The following is a 21,703-nucleotide window of genomic DNA, read 5'->3' as shown; positions in this document are numbered from 1 at the left end:
TAGTTTTCTGATGTTTCAGGGGTGTTCAGTTTGCAATAAATGGTATATCCTGCTCTGTACAGTTACTTTTGTTTTTTTAATTACAAAAATTGTACTTGTTTCTATTTTTTTGTGTGACGGTTTCAAAAAAGAACAATTATTTTAAATTGTAAAGGAAATCTTTAGTATTTTTTTAGTTTTGTTTTTTTTTTCTTTAAAATATTGATGCAGGATTTATTCTTTAAATAAAACTGTGGAATACTTGTGAGATACATCTGTGTTTTTGATCAAATTTGTAGACGGGACTCGGAACAACCGGGAATCCATTTGAAGATGTCATGAGTGTTTTGGGGCTATTTGTGTAGTCAACTGTATGGTTCATGGTTCAGTGAGTGCTTAAACAGGAAGTGGTTGCACCCAGCGATACACCACACTAGATAGATAAACCCAGCAGCAGGAAGTGACTATCACCTGACAACAGACCCAGTAAATCGACTAACAAAGAGGCACCACCATTTAGAATAATTTTATTTGGATATTTATCAGGTGTCCAAAAGGTTTCAGTGTGAGGTTCGCATGCGTCAATGTAAACTATTTCTGCACTACCCTAACATGTGTATTACCGGCAGGTTATATAATGCTCTGTTGGCACTGAACGTAATGGAAGGTGGAAGTTAATAGCCACCTCTTCAAAACAAAGCTGCTTGATCGGAGCACTCACAGCATTATCAGGAAGGTTCAGCAAACAGGACTGTACAATAGCATTCACTCTTAAGATAAGAGCACACAGGTGGGTGCAGATTCTTCGCTAATGCACTATAGCTTATAGCCGAGTCCAGATCTGCTTATGTGGCAGAATAAAGTCATGGCGAAACACATCCCCAATACCTATCAACAAAAGGACGAAGACAATTCAAAAATAAAATGTTATTTACAAAGGCTTGTAAACCTCTCTGGATGTACTTTTATTTTTGGGCAAAATCACTTTACCTCAATAACGCAGATGAAAATGACGGAGATCCCTGTGGTCAGAAAGTTCTTCTCAAACCAACTTCTCAGATTATTCAAACAGCCCTTGCAAATGTAACAAAGAAAATTGTTAAAATGTCTCAGACGGCAGTGAAATCTCTTTTTAAATGTTTTTAAGAAGACAATTGAAGATAGTGGCAGTAAATTAATGAATATCCGTAAAAATAAATGAGTAAATGAATATATATTTACCGTTGTCTTGTATATAGGCTCTTGGGTGGGACATGGATTTTTCTGGCAGCAAGATTGAGGCACCTTGTCCCCCCAGTCGGACACATTGTGGACACCACAGCAATCAAACTGTAGCACACACATTGTCTCGTGAAACTTCAATAACGCACAATCAAAGACTAGATTACATACTGTACTTATTTATTTACCAAATCCTGTTTAGTTACTTCAACAATAAGTATGTCATACAGTGTCATTTTACACCAAATGAGCCTTTATTACAGCTTAGTAAAGCCATGTATAATATATCATTTAGTTCTGAGCTGCAAAAGTTGTATTTTAATAATATTTTGAGTTCAGACTCACAATGTTTTGAAGAAGATCCCAGTCATTGAGCATCGATGAATTTCTTCCCTGTGTTTTCAATTCCGCCAAGCTCTGATTCAGGTCCCTTTCCACCACTAAATTGATCTTAATGGACCGGAGAGGATGTAGCTGAATAGTCATGTTTTATAATGTGCCTGAACAATTCTCCACCAAATCGGCATATATCCATATTCGGAAAGGGATAAATAGTTATTTAATGGCTTTAAGTTCCCTGCTGTCGGGTCCACTTTCACCACTTCCATCATTGTACATCATACAGTATATGCTTGCATATAACATAGAAATATCTTACGTCTATAACTCATATGTATAAAATGATATACCTATTTAATTGTGTGCAAATATGCAAGCTTGTAGAATTACACAGAACTGCATTAACCGTAGTCTGTTACAGTAGTCAATAAAACAGGATTTTCGGGGTTTTATTAATTTGTGCTAACGTGAGTAAATGGAAACAGGACGTTGTGCCACTTCCGACCGGCAACCTACTGACGCCAATGTTCAGCTTTGGATGCGATATGACAGAAAAAATACACTAAGACGTGTGACTATAATGAGACTTTCCCATTTCGAAAGGGAGATCTTACGTTTATTTTTAAGGCTTAAACGTTTTCCCCATTGGGCGGCGGAGTGGTAGCTTTCTCAATCATAAAGCAATCTGCAAAGTTGGGCTATGAACCATTATCATTGATTGTAAACCAAAATTTGAATACGAACTGGGTTGAAAAATAGTAAAACTACCCTTTGAGCTAATCGATTCTTACCTCTCCCTCGTAGACCAGTAGGAGGCAGGCGGCTGCCAGCTCCACCAGCATCAGGATTAACAGCAGAAGGAAGAACTGGAGACAGAGATTCAGTCAGTATTTTACTGTCGTCCAACTTTCGGTTTCATGCCTGGCTCCACAGCATGTGAGGCGGTATCCGTTCCAAACACTACACGACATGTAGCGCTTACACGTCGATCCCACTGAACATATTGTTTCCCCTACGTCGTTGCTGACGACATCACCCTTTTTTTGTAATTTATTTTTTTACATGTAATAAATAAGGACGGAAGGTTTCCACTTTTAAAAAAGTGACAAATTGTTCTGATTTTGTGCTGTTAATAGATTCGTAGTAGTAGTAGAGTAGAGCCTAACAGGTGGATGCAGGGGGAGGTGGAGGAGACGCAGCCGGCAAAGCAGGAATTGGCTGCTTCAATTGGCTGCTTCAATAGGCTGACCCATGAGGGTGTGGAAACGTGTGGCGCTGTCAAGTTGTCTGACAGAACAATCTATGCCTCATTGAGAGTAGCGGTAACAGAAAACGGAAGGACATAACCCCAATTCCGGCGCAAACAGTCGGCTTTACCACTCGGTGTCACGTCAAACATACCGACAGGAGGAAACAGCGGTTCTCCTTCAGAGCTCCGAGGAAGCCCAGGAAGGATATGCAGGTCATGATGATGCCGGATATCAACAGGATGTTAGCCACGTTGAAGTTGGCCAGGCTTGGGATGAGCGAAGACATTTGGAAACGCATCATGTACACCCCGAATCCCAACACCACCGTACCGCTTATCTTGAGGGGGAAAATCAGCAAATGATTTCGAGAGTCGCAATGAGTTTCTTCTGCCAAGTACATATTCATATACAAGGGATTTGTCACGGTGAGGATTGGTGCGTTTCTCTACAGACAATTATCAAATGAGAAAATCTTCACATTCTGAAAAATAAAAAATGATGAAAAACAGCCAAATAATAGGCAAAAATATGAAAATGTAGAGAATATACAAATGCGATTGTATGTTTAGGATATGTTATTGGTGTAGGTATAGGGTATGGATCTGCACTGATGACAAGTAATGTGGTAGCTACTTCAAAGGAATATTTTTGGCAGAATCTTGCCTAATATCTGAGGTATATCAACCATTTTCAATCTATACTGGACTTTACTGGCAGTCAAAAGATGCTTCTGAGCGGTTCTGTGGTGTAATTGTTGTGCCGAAGTCTAAACCAAAATGTATGTGGGAGCATGAAAATATATTGTGAGTGGATGAAATCCATGCACTGCCTTACTGTACTGTATGTAGCATACTGTACTGCATACTGTATCACTGTTCTGGGTTACTGCATACTGTACTGCATACTGTATCACTGTTCTGGGTTACTGCATACTGTACTGCATACTGTATCACTGTTCTGGGTTACTGCATACTGTACAGCATACTGTATCACTGTTCTGGGTTACTGCATACTGTACTGCATACTGTATCACTGTTCTGGGTTACTGCATACTACGCTGTATTTCTGTTCTGTTTGGTGTTACTGTATTCCTGTGCCATACTGTTGTATACTGTACTGTATATCTCCATACTCACTTTATTCACATGCACTTTACTGCACATATCTGTATATACAAAGAGCCTATCCCATATATACAGTACCTCCACTCTGTATTATCTTTTTGAGTTTTATTAAATTTTTATTTTATTTTATTTATATTATTCTATTCACTAACTGCATTACGTTTTAGGAATCAGTTTGTTTCAGGTAGGTAGGAAGTAGGTTAGCTATTATGTTCGGTTGAGTAACTATTGTGCATAATCTCCGGGACATTTCACTGCATATATGTATGAACATATGTACATGTATGTGACTAATAAAACTCTTGAATCATGAATGACATTGGGCATGGAGATCATTTTGAATCAAATGCGGATGGAACAGCGAAAATGCTCCAGTGGGTGACTTTTTGGCCACGTTTTGCAGCCTCATGCTTTAATAAGCATCTCAAGTCATACGTACAAAGCATAGCAAGTTGACCACACACATGGTGTACTTCAAGCACTTGAGGCAACCTTGGGCCATTGTTCCCAAATCTCTTGTCAGATCTGGAATAATAAAAGACAGAAATACGTTTCAATAAAAACCTTCATCAGAACAGTGTGTTTTCAGAGTGGATGTGCAGCCGTCAGGGCTGGGTGGGATCGGGAGTGGGAGCGTGACGTGTTGTTTTGTGTGTGCGCACCGCAGTGGCCACCAAAGTTTTTCTCTCTGTGACACAAGGAAACCACCCCTGTGCGTCTCACTTCCGGTTTCATCTGAAAAGCCCCTGAAAGAGCGTTTGTAGTCTTTCTTTTTTTTTTCCAAAGATGCACTCCACACCCTGCTCAGACGGGAGGGTGTCCGATTTTGTCTGTATCAGCTAAAGTGACAGTACGGTATGTGGCAAAAGTTGCCTTTAACAGTGTCATTTGTCATTACCAGTAACATACAGTACTGATAATAATTATAAACAAGATAGATGACAATTGAAGGACAATAAATATGGAAATAATAATAATAGGTGAAAGATAGAGATAATGCTTCATTTCCTTTAAAAGAACTATACACTGAGGGTATATTTTTGGTTTGTGAACTTGCACTTATGTATATGAATTTTTGTAAATATAACAATTTTGTTAATATTGATGTTACTTCTATCTTCATTGTCTAGGCCGATGACCTCATCCTTTTCACATGGTGTCGATGTCAAAAACGAATGGTTTTGTCTTTGTCTCCACAAGCAAATTGGGCAAATTATTTCCCCTTCAAGTAGATGCCCCTAAGATCGTACAACTAAAGACACTAAAATTTCAAATCTTCATATTCAGTATTTGTAGCCTGCCTCGATGAACCTTTGAACTGTACATGTTGGTTCCTTAGCACCTTTATTTTCCTTTTGTACCCTCACTTTCCCTTACTCGTCACGTTCACTTGAATTTATTACGTTTACATTCTAAAGTACAGACATAACCCTGTGAGAGTTTTCAGATGTGTAAAATGAATTTATATAATAGTAGCTGCTTACCTTGTTTGATGAACTGTGGCTTTAGGTTTTGAAATGCCGCTGTTGTTTCCCTTGTTTTCGATTTCAAAGAAATTAATCAAGACAATCTAACACTTGAGCTTGTGCGAAATGTTGCTCTACTTCCCTTTTTCAAACGCCGTCTTGCTTCCTCATTTCTGTACACGACACGGAAAGGATGTGATGAATGTAGGTGGGCCGCTCGACAAACACAAATAGCACTGCTGCAATGACATTTTGACATGTCAACAAAAGCGCACAAAAGTAGATCTCCTTTTCGGGAGCACACATGATCAAAAAACACGCCGTGTGGAACAATGAAAGGTTTATTGGGGTTTATCAAAGAAGCAAGAACAATTCTGACGGACTCCCCATCTCTGAACTCTGAGAGAGCTGAGCATGCATAGTGATTTAGAAATATAGGAGTGATGAGCTCTAATCCCCCCATTGGATAGAAGAGTAGAGCCCAACAGGTGGATGCAGGGAAGGTAGAGAGGGTTGACGAGTTGTCTGACGGAACAATAATACCTTTCAGAAAGATCCATTCTTTTCATCATAATTATATTTAACATAGTTTATATTGTTGTTGTTGTTTTTTAATAAATACTTGTCATTGGAATCCACGTGGCATAGACACTGACTTTTTGGTCACGTCACAAGCAAGAGTAACACACACAACATAACATAACATAACATAACACATACGGCATCTTAAGTTTGGATGAGGTGAGGTCATTGTTGGGCAACTTGACTCATTCAGGGGTCATTCACATGTATTACGACACCCGGCTGAGATGCAGAACAAACTGACAAGCACAGGGTAAAAAGTGAGGAGAACTCTGAAATTAAAACTGAAATCCGAATGCCTCCATCAGCCAAGAAAAGTCAATTTTGGCAGCATACAAGGTATATAGTGACAGTGTATTACTTGGCAGCCGGTGCGTGAAATAAATGAAGCAGTAAAAAGCAATGCATAAACACAATGTTTACATTAATTAAGAATGGTGGCACTATATCTTACAGCACTGTATCTCCAAATAAAGACCTATCGCAAAAATAGTTGAATGGATTTAAAGGCGATGCCATTCTCAGAATATTAAAAATGAAAGATGCTTATGGATCCATCTGAACCCAGTCGCATGCTTTTTCGTGCTCAAAGTAACAAAAATGTATCTATTGAATCGTGCACCGGAGCATGATTGTCTGACTTTTTTTCATGCTACACAAAACAAACTATAAGCCAATTTGTTTGAATGGAGGGAGGGAGGGTTTTTTTCACGCTACATAGAACGGAAAAGAAAAAAACCCAACCCTGCTGTTGCAGTGGGGTGCCAAGCGTCGATTCCAAGACCATTCACAATCTAAATTAAATAAAATCTTTTTGTAATTTTTTTTTTTTAAAGGTCTCAGCTTGTAGGTTAGCATATGTAAGTTTAACACATTTCAGTGGACCTCAAACTGAGATATTGACCTTTGAACCCTGACCAGAGGTCACCTTTGAAGCCCTGTATCTCCTGTTATTGAAAGGTCAACAGTTTTGGACAGCTCTGGACATGTACTTTTAGAGGGCTGGTCGTGTCAATAGGGGGCGCCACTTAAATTGGCCTAACATATAATTCAGGGCTTTGCAAATTACACATGTAAATTCTGACAACGCAGGTACATTCTCCTACCAAATTAACCCCTATTTACACATGCATGTCGTTTTTCATGCATACCTTTTGTTCCTTTTTAGGTTTATAATTATATAACTACCTTATGTTGCGGTCACACCACCGGCGTCGTGGCACTGCAAAGCAACACGCTGCAATGCATTTGAAACGGAACTTGGCTTGATCCGGCTGCAGGGAGCAGAGCGATGACCGGGGACCAGCAGACAGCTTCAGGGTGACAAGCAAAGTTAAGCAAAATTCAACTTTATACAAATAACAACGCTGGGTGCCGGGCGACAGCCAATAGGAGGGAAGATAAGCTCTCAATGGTGCTGAGCCTTGGAAAATGGACGCTTGGAACACTGCATTGTTCCTATTATTTGAAATGAAAAACGTCAATTAAACTATTGATAAACTAAGGAACAAGTAATTTTATTAAATTTTATTCTATATTTTAAGGGATGACTGGCAAGATTATTTAAGTAATTTCTTTCAAGAGGTTATTTATTTTGCCATGTAAACAAACTACACCATTTTAATAAAAAATAAGTAGACACAGCACCATCTATCTATATCATGTATATTAAATATGGAAAAGGAGAGAGGTTTGAAATGTATGGCGCGCCTACTACAGCCAGTCCATTTTTAGCCGACACACCCACAAATGCCGGGGGCACAGAGGCTCCGTCGCCGGCGGTGTGACCCGAGCAATACTCATGAGGCCATTGCATCAAGATCCATAACAAAATGGTTGTAGTTTTTAGGGTTAGGGTTTAAAACGTTTATAAATAATTGAATAAATATAACACAATGTATATAATAATTTATTTTTGCTTCTGTAGAAGCCACAAGTCTGTATGATATCAACCTTGTTTGAAGAAGAAACACGTTTTATTCACAATGTCATGGAGAAGTGACCTCCCCACGGTAGCGTACTTTTCAAATGTATTTATTTATTTTTATAACGTGCTGTCAGATGCTGGGCATACAACACAGAGTATTTGTATGCAATTGCATCTAGGACAGAGTTAGTCGAACAGAAGAGTTCAACTTCTCAACCTGCAATGCAACTGTTTATTAATTCTTAAATCATCAAGAACTTCTGCAATAACTCTGTAATCCTGTAGAATGACAAGAGCACAGTTTTTGCTACACAGAACCACCACCAACCCCCCTCTTTGGAGAACGATCTTACCGTGTTTTGGTCTTTAAACAACTCATCTTCATTACTACTCCAAGAGGGGGAGAACCACCACAGGTGAGACAAATAAACATATCGTGCTCTGGGACACAATTCAATAGATTATTTTTCATGACTATGAAGAAAAAGAATCTTTATTGGTCACACGACACACCACACTACAACACATGCATATATATATGTGCATGCATGCATATATCTTCTACTTGTTCTTCTATATACACACACGCACTTTTTTTTTTTGGGGGGGGGGGGGGGGGGGGGGGGCGGTGAAATGTGGCCTCTGCATTTCACCCATCCTGGCTTGTCCTTCATCCGGGGGGGCCAGCCAGGAGCAGCGGGCAGCATTCGTCGATGTGCCCGGGGATGAATGAGCATGAAAAAGTGTGAGACTGGGTTGATCCATCCAATCCATGTGCAGAAGAACCTCAATTATCTGAACCCTAACTAAGATTGACTAAGATTTCCTAATCGATAAATACGGTTTTCCCTTGGATGGTTCTTCTGGAGCAGAGGTATCATACATGTTGGTGCCTTTGGTTTCATAGACCAGCCTAGTGGGTCTACAGTTCCCTAGGGATCTGTGAAGGGGGGTTCACAGGAACTTTATTCATTCTTATATGTTTTTGTTCGTTTTTTGGGGGGTTTGTATGACATTTATTTCCCCAAATTATTTCACCTTCGAAAATGAAGGTGGATTGAATTTTCTGTCGTAATATTTGTACTTTTGCGTAGCCTCATTTTTCACCCCACACAATATACATAACTATATATTATAGGAAGATAATTTATGCATTTATATATATACTGTGTGTGTGTGTGTGTATATATATATATATATATATATATATGTATATGAATTTCTCAGCCAGAGCATAGACTGTCAGTTTGGGAACTCTTGCATTTGGGGAATGCTATAGTGCTATACATATTTTAACATGCCATGGTGTGACACAACTAATTAAACTCAGAGAAGGAACAGAGTTGAAGTTGCCTTTCACTGGTAACCCAGTCCATTTCGACTTAAGTGGCAAAACAGGGGCACAGTGAAACACATGCAAATGAACTGCAAAAAAAAGAAAAATAAGTTGTATAAGAGATGCAGCTGATAAGGAGTATTAATAAACACATTTATTACAAGTTGAAAAAAAACAGAATACATTTAGAATAGAAAAAAATCTGTGAGTGAGATAGTTGAAGACATGTTTTCTCACAGCAAGAATAATCTTATTCACACATTTTGAGGCCAGTCAATTTATCTAAAATAATAAAATATCTACTGTTTATTTGCTGTAAAGATATTCGGATGTGAAGATTAAGCCAAGTATAACTTTATGTGCATAGTCTACACCTTACAACATTTCATTCTGATTAATTCAAACAATTCTAATCAGTTTATCATCAAGGGAAAAAATGTATCCTACCTTTATGATGAACAAACAGACGACACCTGCACCGGTTCTGAGGAAGTTTATGGAAAACCAGTTCCTCAGCTTCATGTGACACCCCTGAGATAAAAACAACATGGTAACCCTTCATTATAAGAATCCAGACTTGCTTACTTGCTTAATTGGAAATTATCTGATGAAAAATGTGATTGGTATACAAATTTTGCCAAACCCATCTCTCCACATTCTCTGAGCTTATAATTATGGAATCTGTACACTCCTGGGTTGCATCATACTCGGCCAATTGTTCATACCATTCCTCAGGGAGAAGATCCCTGTCCAGACCTTGCGTTCTAGACACAGGTGTCCCTAAGGGCTCCGTCCCGGGGCCTCTGCTGTTCTTCTTGTACACTAAATCCCTTGGTGGTGTGATCTCCACCCATAGCTTCTCCTGCCACTGCTATGCGGAAGACAATCAACTCTATCTCTTTTCCTTCACCCCCTCGGAAATGCATATCGAGAGGCGCATCTCTGCATGTCTTTAGAGCCATCATTAGTGCATGGGTGTCTGTGCACCACCGGAAACTCAATCTCGATAAGACAGAGCTCCTCTTTCTCCCCATGAAAGACTGACCTTTACATAGGCCTCTCCATTACCATTGATAACACCATTGTATTGTCCTCTCAGACCTTGGAGTTATTCATCTGGTGGGGGACAACCAGCTGTCCCGTCTGTCCGCATCTCTGCTTCAACCCAACTTTGCAGGTTTTTCATGTACAACATCCACAGAATGCCCCCAATCTTCACGAGAGTAGTGGCGCAAGTTCTGGTCTAAGCGCTCATCATCTCTCGTCTAGACTACTGCAACGCTCTTCTGGCCGGACTTCCCGCCTGCTCCGTCAAACCTCTACAGCGCAACCCGAACGCAGTAGCGCATCAAGCGTTCAACCAAATTTGCTCATGTCACTCCCCTACTTCAATCACTTCACTGATTTCCGATCTCCTCTCGCATAAAATAATAGATGCTGGTGCTCTCCTACAGGGCTGTCCATCAAACTGCCCCTCCATACAGACATCCCTGGTCTGGTTCTCCGATCCTCCACCCTCACAGCCTCCACGCTCCTCCATCGCTATGAGGACTCGTTCATCCCAGTCACGGCTCTTCTCATTCCTGGCGCCACAATGGTGGCACGACCTCGCCCCATCTGTCAGAATTGCTAAATCCCTTCCTATATTTTGTCGCAGACTGAAGACCCATGTCCTCAGACTACGCCTGGACCCCATTTGCAACCAGTCTCTATCATAAGGATCTCGAACCACTCTGTAATAATGTTACTTATTCCGAGAGAAGGTTGAGCAGGCTGTGATTGAGATGTACAGTTGGTTAGATTGACCTCTCATACCCTCCTTTAACTACAGTAATGGACATGCTGCTTGACTTCTGATACACATTGGCTGACCTCTGAACCTACTCTACTCTGTGTGTGGTATTATATATACATATATATACTGTATATTAAATCTCTAAAAACGTATTATTATTGTTATTATTATTATTGTTGTTATTATTATTATTATTATTATTTTTATTATTATTATTAATGGTGGTAATAATAAGAATAATAATATGATTATTAATAATCACAATAATAATGATAATGGATATTACCATTTATACTTTCCTCATATAAACTTTCAACAACTGGTAATTACAATAATAATAATAATAATAATAATAATAATAAAAATAATAATAATACTTGGAGAGGGTTTGGGTCAAAATAGCTGCAACCATCAAAATGGCCGCTACCAGCTGTTCAAATTGGCATTGTTTGGTCGATTGGTGGCACTATGGCAATCATATAACACAGTCAATTAATTATATTATATAACTACAGAACCCAGAATCGCGATTGTGGCGCCTCCACTTGCGGCTGCCTGCGTGAGCACCTTGTGTCGATTACGCACATTTTGGTATTTTTTTGTATTTTTAGAGCTTATAGAGCTTATTGTGCATACATATATGCATGACATTTCACTGCATATATGTATGACCGTATGTATATGTATGTGACAAATAATCTCTTGAACTTGAACTTGAACCCACCTCTTGATAGTTGATGGGGGGAACGATGTTACATGGGTCTTGGGAGCAACAGGAGAGTGGCGGATTTCCCTCCCAGTCTGCCTCACTGTGGACACCGCAGCACTTAAACTGGAGTACAACACATGCCATGAGTGCTTATACGACACAGGTTAAACATATGCAAAGCAGAACTGGTGATACTACAGTACTTTGTAAAAGGGCCTGCACACCAGACTGCATTGTGGGGAATTGTAGACGAGTCAGCCATCTTTGTTGAAGCAGTTGTACCGTTGTTGTATGCTGTTAGTGATTAAAAAATATGGGAAGGCATAAAATGAATGCAAAAAGAGATGCAAAGGGAGAAGGGATTTTACCGGGACAAATTGCTGAAAGATGCTATAGAACTTGGGAAAGAATCCGCCAGGTTAATGATGTGGATCCCTACGAACTCATAAACAAAGAGTGTACTGCTGATCCGGACTTGCTGCCTCCTCGAGCCCCGATTGATATTCTTGTGTTTTGTCTTGAATGGTGTGAGTGCTTAATATGCACTTTATGTAAGTTATTCTGTGTATTTGCTAGTGTGCACAGTACTCTACACTGTAATTAATTTGATTGTATAGATAGAAAGAAAGACAGAATGTTGTCAATGTTTCTTTGTGAGATGTGTGAACGACTCTTCACTATGAGTGATGGAGGTTTGACTCTTTTTACTGACTCCAGGTTGTATGAGTCACAAACTAAAGAGATCGGGTTTTTGAGTCACTCGAGTCACCAAATCAGTCACACAGAGCTTGGGGAATCTCCCACTGGCCACAGCGCTCATAGAGCATGCACACCAGAGAACTCTGCCGGTCAAGCCGGGTCACTTCTGGTTTAGCCCTATGCTAACATAATGGGATAAAATAATTGAATCGTGCGGCTCTTCCAGACTTTCCAAATGTTCTTAGACGGAATGGATCAAATTCTGATAGTGAAACAAATCATGTTGCGGAGTTTGTGACATTTAAAAAAAAATGATACACCGTTTTACAGCCGCTCCTTTTCCCATGATTGCATGCGGGAAAAATGCTTTTTGGGCCTCTTTCCGACCTGGTTATAATTACACAGTTTGAACACTATGTTAAATTGGCTTCAAAACCTGGTGATTTTCCTGGGGGCTTGCTCAGAAGAAGCATTCAACCAATCAGAGCTACTTTCACTCACAAACTCAAGTCACAAACGAGACAGAGCTGTTCAACTTGAGTTGACAGCCGATTATCAAGTCATCTAGTCCTTCACTCGCACCACCTGAACCAACGAGTTCCACCCACTCCCAGTCCCCACTGATTCACAAGATCAGGCCACCGTTGTCTAGCTACAGTAGTAGCAGCTAGGAGGGGCGAGTCAGTGAACGAGTAAGTGGAGACGAGGACCCGTCACTCGAGAGTTAATAAAAAGAGTTGTTCTTTTTGAAAGATTCTTTCAAACTGACATTAATTTGCGCTGCAATGTCAGTTAACTGATATTTATTTCTGTAGAAATAAATATTTGTGAAATTTCTGTGAAATCGGAACCAGTTTTAAATCAAACTCTATTTTGAGACGCCTGTCATGGCAAACACTGTAGCAGTTTCGAACACAACAATGACTTCCCATAATGCTGAATAAATGACGACGACGAATAATGACCAAAACAATGACCACAGGAAAAATGCAAAAAAAACATTGCTACAGAGCACCGTCGTCACGTGCCATGCTACCAGAGCACAGCACGCGACGACACGATGTACAAGCTCAACACGTAGAAGCAGTACCCTAACTAGAAACTGATCTGTACAAAGTCTAATTTGCATTGGTAACTTGGTTTGGTAGGGACGAAACAATTAACTGATTAAATACATGTGGACTAATAATTGAGAAAGGTCTTCTCACACACACACACACACACACACACACACATACACACACACACACACACACACACACACACACACACACATACCAGAAACTGGAGAGAGTCAAAGTCGTCCTTAAGCGTTGTGTTGCTGTCTGGGGTGGAGTGTTTGTAGATCTCCAGGCTTCGCATAATGTCTTCCTCAAAGAAAGTGTCGATCTGGGTATAAGATAAGCACAGTTAATTGACGGTGTGTGCACGCACTTGTGTGTGTGTGTGTGTGTGTGTGTGTGTGTGTGTGTGTGTGTGTGTGTGTGTGTTAGTGTGTGTGTTAGTGTGTGTGTGTGTGTTTCAGCCAAGTGATGTAGCGCCACTGAGACACACACACACACACACACACACACACACACACACACACAACACACACACACACACACACACTCACACACACACACACACAAGTGCATGCGCCACTTCCCACGTGATGGGAGTGTTGGGAGATAAATAAGATATATATCACTTCCAAAAACTTTGAAGGGTAGAATGACGGAATAAAGGAAGATTCTTTTTTAAATCGACGAAATGTCCTGTTTAACTGTTAGCAAGGGTTTATCTCACCGACTACGCATCGAAAGTTCTTCGACAATTTCGACAAGGATGGGATTTCCCAGCTGCCAAAACAACCCCCCACCTCCCCACCCATGGTTACTATCCGCCGCAATCTCCGCAACCTGTCTCCCGCCCACCAGACCTGCTCGTTCAACCCAGTCGCACCCTTGGCTGACTGACACCCTCCGGACAACGCGCACCGACCTCAGAGCAGCCGAGAGGAAATGGCACAAATCCAAAACAATTGAGGATCTTGCTAGCTACCAGACACTGCTGTCCTCCTTCTCTTCCAGCATCACTGCTGCCAAGAAGGCCTTCTTCAACGATAGGATCAACGGTGCCACAGACACACGTAAGTTATTCGCCACCTTCAAGTCTCTGCTTTACCCTCCACCACCTCCCCTAGCTACTAACCCCACTGCTGACTGCCTTGCCTCCTTTTTTACTAACAAAGTGGCAGCCATCAGCAGCCAATTCACTAAACAACATACTCACAACCTGTCTTCTCCAGTCCTAGGCTCATCGTTCCCTGGTTTCACCCGCCTCGCTGAAAGTGAGGTATCTAAACTACTAACATGTAGCCGTCCTACTACCTGTCCGCTAGATCCGATCCCATCTAACCTCCTTCAAGCCATATCACCGACTATCACCCCGGCAATCACACATATGATTAATTCTTCCCTAACTTCCGGCACTTTCCCTTCCGCTTTCAAAGCGGCTCGGGTTGCACCACTGCTCAAAAAACCCTCACTCGATCCCAATCAAGTAGAAAACTATCGGCCGGTCTCTCTCCTCCCATTCCTTTCCAAAACCTTAGAGAGGGCGGTCTCTAGACAGGTTAACCTTCTCGATACACTTCAATCTGGCTTCAAAAGCGGACACTCCACCGCAACAGCCCCGTTGTCTGTGACAGAGGCCTTAAAAACTGCTAGAGCTGCTGCCAAATCCTCGGTTCTCATTCTGCTAGACTTATCAGCTGCTTTTGAGACTGTCAATCATTGCATACTCCTGTCCATACTCTCAAGCATGGGCATAACGGGCAGTGCACTTTCCTGGTTCGAATCTTACCTTACTGGGCGCTCGTTCAGTGTGACATGGCGAGGCCAGCTGTCTGTGCCTCACAACCTCACCACAGGGCTGCCCCAAGGCTCGGTGCTAGGACCCCTCCTCTTTGCCTTATACACCACCTCACTGGGCCCGATCATCCGCTCACATGGCTTTTCATATCACTGCTATGCGGATGATACTCAACTCTATCTGTCCTTCCCGCCGACGACCCCACTGTCTCGACGCGGATCTCGGATAGTCTCGCTGACATATCCACATGGATGAAGGATTATCATCTTCAACTAAATCTGGCGACAACGGAACTGCTGGTCTTCCCGGCCAAACAAGGTATTTATCACAACATTGATATTAAAATCGACTCTCTATCTCTTGTTCCTACCAAGGCTGCAAGGAATCTTGGTGTCATTATCGATGACCAACTGACATTCTCGGACCATGTAGCCGCCGTCTCCCGGTCCTGCCGCTTCGCACTATTCAACATCCGAAAAGTCAGGCCGTACCTGATCACCGGGGGACCTGAGATATTCAAAAATATGCTCACGCCCATGATTTTAAGTTGAAACCGTTTCAAACATTGCTTTAAAATAATGTGTTGCAGATGAGGAACAAATCAGGACATAGTTTAGAGACAATTAATAATTCCACAACTATCCGCATCCAACATCAGCACAGCATTGGCTCGTGTAATTTTTAGTCTTCTATACTGTAATTTTCAGTCTTCCAGTCTTTGGAAGTAAAATATTTATACAGACACCATACGCAATATCTCTCTACAACAGACGCTTTTAACTCACTCCCTGACGCAAAATGTGTAATTTTATGCTTCTTTAATTGATAAGCTAATGTCTTGTTGAAATATTCTTTGCCATCATCCGGCTGCAGTTTGAGAGGAATCCAGCTTTCCCCGCTTTCAGAAAAAATGGATTGAAACGCCCTAGTCACCTCGACCCCCATCTTGTTTTTCAAAGCCCTTGCGTGGGCTTTTTTAGAAATAACCTCTGTGACCGTTAGCAGGTATTTAAATCCTTCATTCTACCCACTCAGGCATTGCATGTCTGTTACACAGAACCGTCTGGAACTGATACATACTCCTAGGTACAAACACACGGTTTGTGTAAAGTGTAAGCATCCCGCTCTGCCAAACAATCCCATACCTCACACCCCTTCAACTTTTCCCCCATTTCATCTTCCACTGCTTTCTGTAACTTGTCTACCCCCACGAAAGACCGGGGATGATTAGGATTGTAAATAAGCCACACCCTCACCTCTTATACTCACATTCATATCGTTTCACTGATATTTAACATATCATATCAACGTCATGATTTGTACAAGCTGGGGTAACTGATTTGTTCAGCTTCGTCTACATCATGTGCAGTGCAGGAATGAAGCGCTGGAGTCCACATCTGCGTGCCAAGCTCATCAAAATATTTCACGGCACAATCTTCTTCAACTGGTGACAAACAGGCATGATGGACTTGGCTGGGGTGACTTGACATCCGTAAAACTTTCTTTCGCTGTCTGTAGATGACTTCGTTCACGGGCGTCAAAATCTGCCCTCTTACGCGTTCCAGCCAAACCAAACTTTTTGGTGTCTCCTCTTTGAAATCCATACTGGCGATGGTGGTGGGGGTGATGGCGTGGGTGTAGGTGTTGGTGGGGATTCGGTAGCAGGTTCCACCTCGGACAGAAGAATAATCACTTTTCCTCTTTATGTTTTGCTGTTGTTGTTTCCCCGTAGAGAGTGGGTTGAATGATGAAAGCCACATCTGCTACACAGTCTAAAATACTTTGACAGAGGTCTAGTGGACGCAGTAGACTTTGTAATTCTGCGCTCACGCTGAAAAATGTGTTCAGGGGTTCAGTCTTTTTATCGATCAGTTCAAACCAATCCGTGAAAGGTATCCGAATGAAAACAAACTCTTCTATACTGTAGCAGCATGACGTGATCAGGCACTACCTCCTCGGCTAAATCACACGTCACTTTAAAGTCACCCCGATGGCCCCCGTAGCCACGGCAGGAGTTCCGGGCGGACCTTGAAACAGGGGTGATGATGTCAGTCATGGTCTGCCAGTCTTTAAATTTCAGTATCAACACAATGTCTTCATCCTCTTGGATATAGAATTTTACTTCGCTCTTCGTATATTTTTCTAATTGAGTACCACCGGATTAGGTCAACTCCTCAACCCCATTCTTCAACCAGGACGGAGGAATCCTCCTCCGTTGAGGGTAAGCGCTCTTTGGAGCGTACGGAACAGCGCACATGTTCTCAGTTCTAAGATGTCGTACTGCGAATGCAGCTCGCAATTTATCGCTCAACACTTGTACCACGTGAGAGGTGGCGCTACATCACATGGTTGACACACACACACACACACGTGCACACAAACACACACCCAATTAAAGCATGCTTGGATGCACACCATGGGAGGAAGTGAAAAAAAAAAAATTCCCCACCACAGCTCAACATTTTTTTGGTGACAATAGTATGTCTCATTCCCTGACACACCAACACATCCCCATAATTATGTGAGCTGAAATATTTCCCCATAACCTGGATTCCCATAATTAGTTAACATAAATAGCATATTGCCGTTCATAACCACCTCCGTTAGCATCAGTATTCCTCCATTCCCGTGAGAATTAGGTCAAAGGTCAAAGGTCATCCATCAAATTTGGACAGGTGGTTTTGACAGGTGTCAAGTCGTTTGACAAGAGCCGTTACACAATACTCTTTGACTCTATTCTCACATGATCATCTCCTACTTCCTGATGTGACATTCTAAAACGTCTGTACAGTATAGTGATAGTATAGTAGATAGTATAGTATCGTTACCTCTCTGTTGAAGACCAGAAACACGCAGGCCATGGCCAACTCCACCAACATCAGAATGAACAGCAGGATGAAAAACTACATCGAACAAGACACAATGTCGATTTAGAGACATGAGATGGCATTAATGAGTGATAATTGAGTTTTCAGCTGCTAGACATAAAACAGCACAAGATATATGGGTCAAAGAGACAAGTGATGGTAATATGGCTGATTTTTTACAGGAAAAATAAATAGTGGTAATTGACTAAGCAAAGCTTCATGCATGATTGGATTTTTACTCTTGTGTCTAGTTGTCTCTTCATGGGCAAAAAATTATCCACAAATGGAAACAATTGTGGGGAAGTCTAAAATACACTATGTGGCTGTTGTGCAATCACTGAAACACAGGTGTGTCCTCGAGAGCCACAACTAGAGCAGCGTGTTGGAGAGCGACGCCCACAGCAACGGCCTCCTCCAGCAGTCATGCTGCCCCACCCGCACCTGCTACGACTGAAGGAGACCAACACCTGAGGACATGTTTACGAGTAATGTTTTCTTATGTCAGAGTGAAAGATGAATGGAGTGCCTCTTATGCTTTCCGAAAAATAAGTATGGCTTTTTTTTCTCCACAGCATTTGTTTTTTACATTTGGTACTTACAGTAGGTACATTTAATGCCATATAATTACTTTTGATAATTAAGTACCTTCAATATCAGCTACTTTAAGACTTTCACTCAATTGTGTCAAGTGACTTTCACTTATTAATATATCTCTGCTTTTACTCAAGTGTGGCTTTCCAGTACTTTTTCCACCGCTGCTGCTCTAGTCTCTTACATTAGCACATATGTAGCCGAAGCCTCGAAAAAAACCTGAAATGATTATTGACGTTAACCTTGGATGTCACCATATTCACCATTAATAAATCTCTTTTTATAGATGGGAATTGTGTGTATTTTTAAAATGTTGTTTGCAGTTCTCCAAACTCATACAGGGAACATGGTAAATGTCCAGATGAGCAAACAACTCGCTGCTTTTAGGGGAAAAATTTGCTCTCTGGTTTTCTCAGACAGTATTTTGTGATGCGACACCTACACGCAGTTCATCTGACAGCCACTAGGGTGGAGGAGCCGACTCTCGGATATGGATGCCCATTCGGTGTGATGCAAGCTTGAGAAACTGCAGCAGAGTGGTAAGTACAAGTAACTGACCATGATCAGCATGCATCGGTTCTCCTTCAGGCCTCCCAGGACTCCCAGGTAGCACACGCACGTCACGATGGTGCCGGTGACCACCAGCGTGTTGGCGGGGTAGATGGGCCAGAAGGTGGTGATCAGGGAGCTGAATGTAGAGTTCATCATCTGATACTCTCCGAGCGCCACCACGAGCGCACCACACAGCTTTTAAAAAAAATAAAAATAAATTAAAATAATATGAGTCATGCAGAAGGCAACTGACCAGGAATGCAATTCAGAAAGAAAACAACAATTGACAGGGTCATTCAACCTTATTATGTTGGGGGCCAGATTTTCGACCTGTTATTGACTTAAGCCTGACAAATTCAAGAAACGATTGTCATTGGTGAGAGGGTAGCTACACTTGTAAAAGATGTTTATTATCACTTTATTATTTATATAAAAATTACATTTTTATTTTTAAATCCGAGTTGTTTCTGCATAGTCATATGAAACGGGTATTTCTGAAATGAATATAACTAGCTGATGACTTTGCTTCCTTCTTTGAAGACAAGGTAGCGGCTATTTGCAGCCAATTCTCTCCAGCAACTCTCTCACATCTAACCCTCAAGCACCTGACTCTCTTCACGCTTTCTCTCCCCTATCTGATGCTGACATACTGTATCTAATCTCCCCCTCTTCAGCCTCCCTATGACCTGTCCCCTTAACCCAATCCCATCTCACTTTCTGCAGGCCATTTCTGCCACCGTCATACCCTCACTCACACACATCATCAACACATCACTGATGACAAGTACATTCCCAGACACATTTAAGCAGCTCCACTGCCCAAGAAACAATCACTAAACCCATCTCAAGTAGACAATTATAAACTTAAATTGTAAACTTCTGGCATTTCTATCCAAAACACTTGAACGTCCGGTGTTGAAACAAACAAATCTTTTTTTTTTTTTTTAACATAGAATAACCTGTTGGATCCTAACCAGTTGGCTCCCTGTAAGTGCCAGCATCAAGTTCAAATCCTTGATGCTGGCCAACAGGGCAGTCACTGGATCTGCACCCACACACACTGCATCATGCATCCTTCCAGGTGCCCCGACCCGCTCTCTGAGGTCTGCAAATGAGCGGCGGCTGGTGGTGCCTCCACTGTGTGGAATGAGTTCTCAATCCAGACTCCTCTCATGTGTGGCGCCCCTGTGGTGAAACCACCACGCGGATGAACTACCCAGCTCGTTACGCTCTGCAGAGACACTCACTACCTTCAAGAAACACCTGAAGACCCTGCTCTTTCAGCAGCACCTGAATACCTGATCCTATCTAAGCTATAACTAATTTATTCTGGTTTCTGTTGAGGACTGACAATGCACAAACAACACATGAGTTGTTGATGTTGACCAGCTTTTAAGTTGTTATTTTGACATAATGCGCTAACATGAGTACTTATTATATTGCACTAACAAAAAAAAACAACATACAAACACAACATCAAATTTTATTCTGATTCTTTCCTGCATCTTGCACTTGTATTTGGTTGAATTTAGAAACAGGGGGTCAGGCACTTAATTTCGTTGTTGCTCCAATGGTTGATATCTGCTTTGATTGTTTCTAGTCTCTCATGAAAGTTGCTTTGTAAAAAAAGCATCTGCTAAATAAACACATTTAAATGTAATCTAACTACAGTTCATATCATTTGGCTCACAGACTGCCAGTTGAATAGGCCAGACATTGGATACTAAATAAATAAGTACATTATATATGTATACTTAATTCGATTAAATTTGGAAATTTAATTAGAAAATTATTACATAAAAAATACATAAATAAATGATCATAATCTTTATATATATTAATTAACCAATTCATTATAAAATTACAAATTAACCAGTCTGTGTAGCTTGTAGGCTATGGGGCATTACCAATCTATCGTCTGTCTCTCCCTACTGGTCGTATTAGACTTAACAGGAGGCAAATTATTTAAATTATATCTAGAGGCCCAAGTCTAACTATTCAGTATGTATTCCATTTGTATTTTAAACGCTGGTGAGGAGGAAAGGCTCTCATGTGAGTGGAGATCTGTGACCCACCCAGCAAATGAAGTTGAGAAAAACCATCATGCCCTTCAAGCAGCCCACACACGCCTGATTCATCCTGTAACACCAAATAAGACAAGTGGGTGTCATGGTGTGAGTGATTAAACAACATGGTAAATAATGGAGGATATATGCCATCAGTCAGATAAATCTTTTTTGGATCAGATGCACCTGATCTGAAAAAAGGGCTGCCATGTAAACACCGGTGTAAACCCTGCAGGTGCTCCTACTGTGTTTGCATGACAGTCCTGTTTGATATGGCAACACTAACGGTGCCTCAACCATCTACAAGGACAGTAAGACCATGACATACTGTGGCACAGGTTTAC

At 41.3% G+C, this 21,703-nt stretch overlaps 2 protein-coding genes across 2 annotated transcripts; both read right to left on the bottom strand.

Moving 5' to 3' along the window:
* Nucleotides 1-528: 528 nt before the first annotated feature.
* LOC307232315 (leukocyte surface antigen CD53-like) lies at nt 529-5,532 on the bottom strand. The gene is made up of 8 exons (XM_080003274.1): nt 5,398-5,532; nt 4,353-4,438; nt 2,941-3,126; nt 2,331-2,405; nt 1,546-1,650; nt 1,201-1,308; nt 970-1,053; nt 529-867 (listed from the first exon to the last, which is right to left on the bottom strand). The coding sequence occupies exons 2-8, from the start codon at nt 4,413-4,415 to the stop codon at nt 796-798; spliced, it is 693 nt and encodes a 230-aa protein (XP_079859400.1). The 5' UTR covers nt 4,416-4,438; nt 5,398-5,532; the 3' UTR covers nt 529-795.
* A 3,712-nt stretch (nt 5,533-9,244) lies between these two features.
* Nucleotides 9,245-21,431, bottom strand: LOC307232790 (leukocyte surface antigen CD53-like; the record flags this gene model as incomplete). Its single annotated transcript, XM_080003953.1, has 7 exons — nt 9,245-9,313; nt 9,672-9,755; nt 11,744-11,851; nt 13,706-13,816; nt 18,112-18,186; nt 19,300-19,488; nt 21,369-21,431. The coding sequence occupies 7 exons, from the start codon at nt 21,429-21,431 to the stop codon at nt 9,245-9,247; spliced, it is 699 nt and encodes a 232-aa protein (XP_079860079.1).
* Between the last annotated feature and the right edge of the window lie 272 nt (nt 21,432-21,703).

This window comes from Zeus faber (assembly GCF_960531495.2).
Source record: "Zeus faber genome assembly, chromosome: 7".
NCBI lineage: Eukaryota > Metazoa > Chordata > Actinopteri > Zeiformes > Zeidae > Zeus > Zeus faber.
Note: the sequence above shows the minus strand (reverse complement) of the source record. Positions and strands in the feature narration are given on the sequence as shown.